This window comes from Triturus cristatus, chromosome 7 (genome assembly GCF_964204655.1).
Source record: "Triturus cristatus chromosome 7, aTriCri1.1, whole genome shotgun sequence".
Classification (NCBI taxonomy): Eukaryota; Metazoa; Chordata; class Amphibia; order Caudata; family Salamandridae; genus Triturus; species Triturus cristatus.
This window is the reverse complement of record NC_140590.1, coordinates 78,705,580-78,714,927: the sequence shown is the minus strand read 5'-3', so window position 1 is coordinate 78,714,927 and position 9,348 is coordinate 78,705,580. Positions and strand designations below refer to the sequence as shown.

Sequence of the window (9,348 nt, the reverse complement as noted above, 5' to 3'; positions counted from 1 at the left end):
AGGCATGTTTACCAATGATCATCGTCTACCGTTGGCTTTGCGTTAGGTTTGAGGGCTTGGGTAAGTACACATAGGGTTTTGTTACAGGGCAGCCAGGATATAGTGAGGGGCAGACTTGCTGAGGTACTGACAGGGCCAAGAATGAAATCTACAAGTAGAAGATGAAATGAAAGTAGCCAGTAGGCCTAGCTTGGACTGGAAAGTTTCGACAATGAGGAAAGGGTGGGTGGCCACAGGTGATGGCTTCTTGGCCTCACCCCAAGCTTTGGAAACCCCCACGAGAGGCTCGTCAGATGTTCAGGCCAATGACAGAGCGACTCGTTGTACCGGGGATGTGCGCTGGTCTGAAGCAGCAGTCATGGGACGTCCCAGCCTTCACCCGGTTGGATGCCATGTGGGGGGGGGGAAGAGGGGGAAGGATGTTCCCTACCTCTCTGGGGGATAAATACAGTATCGCCAGAGGTGCGGTTCACAGAAGAGCAGGAGACAAACCAAGAGTTTCATCATCACCCAGCGCCTTCCTCCGCATCATGACGTCACTTCTGGCAGTCCTCGGATTCCTTGCTGCAGTCCTGTATGAGGGTGAGATATGATCACCAAACCTTTATACTCCATGGATTCAGCATTTGTTTTAACTTTACCATTAGAGTGGGTGGCTTATTGAAAGTTCATTCCACCCTCTTCCCCATACTACAACTACATGAAACATTAGAGCGTGTAACAACAAAAAAGTCAATTCAAAATGTGCTGAAGTTTAAGAAACTTACAACACATTGAAACAAATGACAGCATGTTTGTATTGCTTTTTCGATTCATGAAATGTGCTCTGTGTTCATGAAAAGTGCTTGTGTTTATGAAATGTGCTCTGTGTTCATGAAAAGTGCTCTGTGTTCATGAAAAGTGCTTGTGTTTATGAAAAGTGCTCCGTGTTTATGAAAAGTGGTCTGTGTTCATGAAAAGTGCTTGTGTTTATGAAAAGTGCTCCGTGTTTATGAAATGTGCTCTGTGTTCATGAAAAGTGCTTGTGTTTATGAAAAGTGCTCTGTGTTTATGAAATGTGCTCTGTGTATATGAAAAGTGCTCTGTGTTCATGAAAAGTGCTTGTGTTTATGAAAAGTGCTCCGTGTTTATGAAATGTGCTCTGTGTTCATGAAAAGTGCTTGTGTTTATGAAAAGTGCTTGTGTTTATGAAAAGTGCTCCGTGTTTATGAAATGTGCTCTGTGTTCATGAAAAGTGCTTGTGTTCATGAAAAGTGCTCTGTGTTTATGAAAAGTGCTTGTGTTTATGAAAAGTGGTCTGTGTTCATGAAAAGTGCTTGTGTTTATGAAAAGTGCTCCGTGTTTAAGAAATGTGCTCTGTGTTTATGAAAAGTGCTTGTGTTTATGAAAAGTGCTCCGTGTTTATGAAATGTGCTCTGTGTTCATGAAAAGTGCTCTGTGTTCATGAAAAGTGCTTGTGTTTATGAAAAGTGCTCCGTGTTTATGAAATGTGCTCTGTGTTTATGAAAAGTGCTCTGTGTTCATGAAAAGTGCTTGTGTTGTTGAAAAGTGCTCCTTGTTTATGAAATGTGCTCTGTGTTCATGAAAAGTGCTTGTGTTTATGAAAAGTGCTCCGTGTTTATGAAATGTGCTCTGTGTTCATGAAAAGTGCTTGTGTTTATGAAAAGTGCTCTGTGTTTATGAAAAGTGCTTGTGTTTATGAAAAGTGGTCTGTGTTCATGAAAAGTGCTTGTGTTTATGAAAAGTGCTCCGTGTTTATGAAATGTGCTCTGTGTTCATGAAAAGTGCTTGTGTTTATGAAAAGTGCTCCGTGTTTATGAAATGTGCTCTGTGTTCATGAAAAGTGCTTGTGTTTATGAAAAGTGCTCTGTGTTTATGAAAAGTGCTTGTGTTTATGAAAAGTGGTCTGTGTTCATGAAAAGTGCTTGTGTTTATGAAAAGTGCTCCATGTTTATGAAATGTGCTCTGTGTTCATGAAAAGTGCTTGTGTTTATGAAAAGTGCTCCGTGTTTATGAAATGTGCTCTGTGTTCATGAAAAGTGCTCTGTGTTCATGAAAAGTGCTTGTGTTTATGAAAAGTGCTCCGTGTTTATGAAATGTGCTCTGTGTTTATGAAAAGTGCTCTGTGTTCATGAAAAGTGCTTGTGTTGATGAAAAGTGCTCCGTGTTTATGAAATGTGCTCTGTGTTCATGAAAAGTGCTTGTGTTTATGAAAAGTGCTCCATGTTTATGAAATGTGCTCTGTGTTCATGAAAAGTGCTTGTGTTTATGAAAAGTGCTCTGTGTTTATGAAAAGTGCTTGTGTTTATGAAAAGTGGTCTGTGTTCATGAAAAGTGCTTGTGTTTATGAAAAGTGCTCCGTGTTTATGAAATGTGCTCTGTGTTCATGAAAAGTGCTTGTGTTTATGAAAAGTGCTCCGTGTTTATGAAATGTGCTCTGTGTTCATGAAAAGTGCTTGTGTTTATGAAAAGTGCTCTGTGTTCATGAAAAGTGCTCCGTGTTTATGAAATGTGCTCTGTGTTTATGAAAAGTGCTCTGTGTTCAAATGAATGTTGCACTCCTGGCCTTTTCTTTGGATTCTCACAGGACTTGAACAGCTCTTCACAAGGGCAGAAATGGAGATTTTTAAAGCTTAATTTATGATTCTTATTTTAAGCTCCTCTTTATGGTGTCTTAAATAAACAAGCATTTGCAATGCAATAGGTCTCGCACTTATAAGAGTTTGAGCTATTGGCATTGTAAAATTACAATGCCTTTTATTTATGTTTTGGTTTTAAAACAAATAAAAGGCATTGTCATTTACAATGTCAGTAGCATAAACTCGCATAAAAGCAGTGTGTGGAGTGCAGCAGTGTGCCGCGTGCAGCAGTGTGCGGCGTGCAGCAGTGTGAGGCGTGCAGCAGTGTGCGGCATGCAGCAGTGTGCGGCGTGCAGCAGTGCGCGGCGTGCAGCAGTGTGCGGCGTGCAGCAGTGTTTCGTGTAGCAGTGTGAGGCATGCAGCACTGTGACATGCAGCGGCGTGCAGCAGTGTGTGGCGTGCAGCAGTGTGCTGCGTGCAGCAGTGTGCGGCGTGCTGCAGTGTTTCGTGTAGCAGTGTGAGGCATGCAGCACTGTAGCGTGCAGCGGCGTGCAGCAGTGTGCTGCGTGCAGCAGTGTCGTGCAGCATGCAGCAGTGAATAATGCAGCAGTGTGCAGCAGTGTGTGTTCGTATGTGTGCATAGTTGTGTATGCATGTGATCAGAGGGAAGAGTGCACTTGAGGGCAAAGAGGAAAACATACAGGGAAGAGTATGTGAAGGCAGAGAGAAAAATACAGAGGGATAAGCACGTGAGGGCAGAGAGAAAAATACAGAGGGAAGAGTCCATGTGAGGGAGGAGAGAAAAATAGAGAGAGAAGAGCACATGTGAGAGCAAAGCGAAAAAAATACAGAGGGTAGGGCGCATGTTAGACCGGAGATAAAAACATAGAGGGAAGAGAGCATGTGAGAGCAGAGAGAAAAATATAGAGAGAAGAACACATGCGAGGGCAGAGAAAAAAATACAGAGTGAAGAGCACATGTGAGAGCATAGAGAAAAAATGCAGAGGGAAGAGTACATGTGAGGGAAGAGAGACAAATACAGAGGGAATAGCATGTGTGAGGAAAGAGAGAAAAATAGAGAGGGAAAAGCACATGTGAGGGCAGAGTGAAAATACAGAGGGAATAGCACATGTGAGACCAGAGAGAAAAACATAGAGGGAAGAGCATATGTGAGGTCTACACGCCTTACACAATTGGCGCCCTGAGCAGCATTTCCTTTTCATGCCCTGGCACAACTAATCTTACATTCTATGTCACGTCACTCAGGAGTACAACCTCGAATGCTAAACACTGACCAATGAAATTACGTGGCGAAACACCAGCCTATTCAGTGTCATGGACCCCAGGGCAAGTAAGTAAATGACCCCCCAACCTCCTCAATATGCTACAGTTATATTAAATACACGAATTATCAGCGTTCGTGGGCCCTGGTGCCACTGCACCTGCTGCACCAATTGAAGAAACGCCCCTGGGCAAAGGTACACAAACAAGGAATCAATGACTGCCGACCTACCGGAACCACTGCAAAATGATAAAATAAAAATACTTTCCACAGAACATTTACGATGGAATACATAGAAGCGCTGCCATTATAACATTATTAATAGAAGATCGTTGCTACACGTTTGTTTTTGAAGTGTCGAATTCTAACCTGGAGAGTGAGGATGGTATATTTTAGGAGGGCTGACGAGGCGCATAGCGTGGGATCGCGCTAGCATGCATCACAGCTCACAAACCTCGGACACATTAGGGGCAGCGGAATGTACAACATACAGAAAGTATGTGCATCACCATGTCGTTACAAAATTGCAGAAACCTGATGCTTTGGTTAAAACATGGCCACAATGTTATCAACTACTGCAGAAGAATGGGAAACGTGTGGAAGGAGAGGAGTTTTCTTGTTTGAGAACAAGGCTGTAAGATTACGACCACATTTAAAAGTCAATTGCTTCACTTAAGGCGAGAGTTTATTATTAAAGTAAATTAAAGGGAGTGGACAAAAATAACCGGTTCCTAGTCGGGAAAGATGGGTCTAATGAAGCAAAGGTGACCCAAACAAGATGGACTTACAAAGGGATTTAAGGACAGTGAAAAGGAATCGAGCAGAGCATCAAAGGGCTGGGTGAGAAGGGAGGGGGGAATGAAAGTGAAAGTAATCGAGCAGAGCATCAAAGGGCTGGGTGAGAAGGGGGGGGGGAATGCAAGGGTCAAAGTGGCGAAATTGAAAGTAATCGAGCAGAGCATCAAAGGGCTGGGTGAGAAGGGAGGGGGGAATGCAAGGAGCAGCTGTGCACGTGCACGCCATCGTGCACTCAAGCCCTAGGCCAGCAAAACCATGTGGGTAGCACTTTTGAAAGCCCACTTACAAAATGTCTCAAAGACAAACGCAACGAATGATCCCTTCTCATAGCTGGGACAATAGATATCAGGAGTGAAACAACCCTCCGAATGATGGCCTCTCATGCTAACATTGAGCTCAGGGTTTGTATAAAAAAGGTGATACGGCCTGTGGCATGATTTCCTTTCCAAAGCACATCATGATTTGCCTTAAAAAGTTGTCTATAGCATGGTCGCATGAAGAGTGGGGGACACCAGGGTTTTATCCCACCAGATTTTGGAGTGGGAGCACATGGGGCCAAGGTTGGGGTGGACAAGGCGAACACGATTTTCAGCCCCCAGGGCCACCTCAGCCTTCCACTGACTGCCACCTTGGAGTCAAGCTTCATGCTTTCAGAGGACAATCAAAGTGCTGCCACACCCCACACCTGCAGATGTTAGTCGGTACCTGGGAGAATGGGTAATGAGGTGTTTTTTTTTATGAATGCTATTAATCACTGAACAGCTGCTTGCAATGTTTAAATTTCATTCTTTTAATAATGCACAATCCAGAACATATAGCAGTCAACATACATTAAACACAGGGTACTTGTAGCTTACAACAACTCTATCCAATCAAACAATACAATTAATGGTTGGCTTTCCACTCTATAATAAAATAACAAAAGCTTCCTGCCAATTCACTTATTTCATATGCTCTACCATAGGCCCCCATATCTGAGCCCCTAATTTCTGTCGTTTTACTGATTTCACTGAATAGAGACTGTACTCCAAATAAAAGATGTATAAAATTTAGCCCGCCACATCTCAAAAGACGGAGCTAGTTGCTGCAGCCACACTGACACCACACATAATCGTGCTACCGCCACGGCCATAAATATCAGATATCTATATGGATACTCGGGTTGTCCCTGTTGAAGAATATCCCCAACTCCTGTTAACATAACATCCATAGTTATATGTATATCCGGCCCTGTGATCTCAGACTGAAATCTCTCAATCTGCCCTCTCAATTGCAATAAGTGAGTACAAGCATAGAATATATGCGTAATATCAGCCTCATGCATTGCACATCTAAAGCACTTCCCATCATTACCTCCCCACCACTTCATCATCCTAGCTGGCGTGTGATATAGGTTGAATAATGACTTATAGTGCTGGGCTTTCAGATTGGCAGACAACAAAATCTTGCCCGCAACATGAATAGATTGTTGAACATATTCTCCCTCTTGACCTAACCTTGCCCTCCATTTAATATCTTGTACTACAAGATCATCCGGCTGCATCTCCATAATTAGATCGTACAAAACCCCTATTTTTTCCCTCTTTTTTACAGCCTCAGTCAGCGAATTGGTCTTCATACTTTTCTGCTTCTGATATTTCCATAGGTAATCTCTTATTTGAAGATATTAAAAAAATTCTGTCTTTTGCAATTTATATCAATCCATTAAGTATGCAAAAGAGTCTCCTCATTCTGAAATATATCTCCAACTAGCCTAATCCCCTTAGCCCTCCGCTGCTCAATTTTATGATCCTAAAAAATAGCAGGTAATATCGCCACAGAATTTATGGGGGTATAAAATCATAGCGCCGATACACCCAGCATTTTACGCATCATCTTCCATACTTTATATGCTGCCCATGCTATATTAAATTGTGTTTGCTTGTAGTAGCTTGGCTCCCAGAAATTAAACATACAGTTCCTCGCTACAGAGCTAAGCAGTCGCTGATTTATTGAGGGGACCTCAGCAGCCATAGCTCCTCTCCAGTGAGCAGTATCCTCATATTTGGCAAAAGACAAGCATAATAATAAAAAATGTAATTTGGCACAGACCACCCTACCCGTCTGCGCGGTAACATCATATATTTAAATGCCCTCGTGATTTCCGTTGTCCCCATAAACACCTATCGCACATATTTTGTAATTTCTGTAGCTGTGAAGTTGGCAGCTCTAATGGCACCGCCCTGAAAAAATACAGTACTCAAGGGAGTACATTCATGTTCAATGCGTTGCACCTTCCCACCAGAGAAAGGTGCAAACATTCTAGGCAGTCCAACTGTCTTTTAATCCCATCCAACAGCCCTCCCCAATTAACCTCTATTAAATCTTGTAAACTCATCCTATTCTTTATACCTAAATACAAAGCTTCCTCGGTTACCCAACTCTTGCCAGGACAGGCCATTTTCGAACACACTTTTGGGGTTTTTGTTGAATTTAACTTATAACCAGACACCGCCCCAAAACTCAAAGCCAGACGCTCTATTTCTACAATCGCAGACTTTGGATCTGACGTTGCCACTGAAATATCATCTGCGTAAGCCAGAACCGGCGTCTGATACTGCCCACATGTCATAGAGCTGATCACATTGCTCTTTTCCAACATTGTCAAAACGGGTTAATGTACAGGGCAAACAAGAGTGGGGAGCAGGGACATCACTGCCTTCTCCCCCGAGTGATATATACTAAATCTGATTCTTTGTCCATAGTACAAATCCAAGCTGTAGGGTTCTGATACATAACCTGAAGAGCCCTAATAAAATCCAGACCAAACCCCATCCTGCATAGAACAGCCCATAAAAAAGGCCAGGAGACACGGTCGAACGCCTTTTTGGCATCCAAGAATATCAACCCTAATTTGCTTTGTTGTACATTAGCAGCATCTATCAAAGCAATAGCTCCATTGATATGATTGACCGTGCTCCTGCCTGGTATGAATCTGTGCTGTTGTTTAGATACTAAAGAGGTAATTACTTGTGCTAACCTAGTTGCCAATATTTTAGCATACACCTTGCCATCTGCATTCAAAAGCGAAATTGGCCAGCAAGACCCTGGCATCTCCGCAGGCTTATCTTTCTTTTTAAATATAACTATGTTAGCCTCTGACCATGACGATGGAGAGTTTTCCAACTGTGCCGCTTGAAATGTAGCCAACATGTCCCTCCTTAGAGCCGAGAAGAATGTTCGATATACCTCGAGCGGTAGCTTATCTGGCCCTGCAGCTTTCTTCCTTGCTAATGACTCTATTGCCGCCTCAAGCTCTTCTATTGTTATCGGGTCTTCAAGTACTACAAAGTCTTCCTGTCCTCCACCTACTATCTTTACTTGCTGAATAAATTATCTAATGATTTGTTCACTCCATTCACCCTGTGTGTACAATACCTTATAAAAATCTTGAAGTACCTTCAATATACCCTCCACATTTTCAACCTTTCTCCCCTCGTTATCTATCAATGAGATGATCCTTTGTGCTGATTATTTAGCCCATATCCTTTGTGCCAAACAGCACCCTGTAGATTCCCCATTTTCATACCTTTCCTCTGTAAAGATTTTATACTGGCTGGCAATCTCCTTACTCCATATCCTATTGATTTTAGCTTTACAGCGCGCTATCCTTGTTTGTGTCCCCTTCAGATCTCCTCTCCTCAGTATTCCCTGCATCAACTCCAGCTCTCCTACTCTTAAGTCATCCAGGAGGGCCTTCATAGTATGTTGCTGTAACTTCTGCCTCCTCCATCCATAGCTAAGTATTTCACCCCTCAATCCGGCTTTCAAAGCGTCCCATACCATCGCACTGCTAGTAGACCCTCTATTAAAATCAAGAAATTGCATAATCCAATTTTCCATATGATTTACAAAAGAGCTAGCCAGTAAAAGCTTCCTATCAAAAGAAAAGGATCTCCCTACCCTCTCCAGAGCTATTGAGCAGAAATACAATAATAATGGTCCATGATCCGCCGTTATCCTGGCCCACACCTGTATTTTAGCCCCCACCATAAATAACCTAGATGCGTAGACATTATCTAGCCTAACTAATTTGTGATGGGGATACGAATAAAAAGTATATCCCGGAACTAGATAATTCATGGTCTGCCAGCCATCAACCAACCCATGGTCCTCAATAAGTTACCTTAATGCTTTAAAAACCTTGGGTTTACGCCCACTGTATTTGTTCTTTTTGGGCTCCCTTGCCTGGCACTCCAAGTGTATATTAAAATCCACATAAGAGTAGAGGTGTATCCCATAGGGCCACCTCCACATTCAACTCTTCTACGACTGTTTCTTCATCAAGATTCGATCCATAAACTGTGCATACTACTATCTAACTGCCCCTTACTTGACACTCTGCAATGGCCCACAAGCCGTAATTGTCTAATAATGCCCGCCCCGTCCCAAAGATCCCTTGTCGAGCCAGTATAGCCCCCCCTCTATTCATAGTCGATTGCTGGGAAGCAGTAATTAATGAAAATCTAAGTTCTTTTAATACCATACATTTGGCCCAGGGTATATGTGTTTCCTGCACACACAAAATATCCTGTTACATCAACCGCAAATCGTCCGCTACCCACTGCCTTTTAATAACATTGTTCAAGCCACATACGTTAAACGAACATATCCGTACCCCGGAGTCTACCTCCCTACTAGCCATAGCCA

The 9,348-nt window shown here is 42.8% G+C and overlaps 1 protein-coding gene across 1 annotated transcript in view; it reads left to right on the top strand.

Moving 5' to 3' along the window:
* The first annotated feature begins 475 nt into the window (after nucleotides 1-475).
* The window catches only part of LOC146808863 (phospholipase A2 inhibitor and Ly6/PLAUR domain-containing protein-like), a 48,098-nt gene continuing 39,225 nt past the window's right edge, over nucleotides 476-9,348 (top strand). Inside the window, exon 1 of the mRNA XM_085615677.1 lies at nucleotides 476-582. Within this exon, the coding sequence (XP_085471803.1) occupies nucleotides 531-582 (52 nt within the window). The 5' untranslated portion in view covers nucleotides 476-530. The remainder of the gene's footprint in view (nucleotides 583-9,348) is intronic.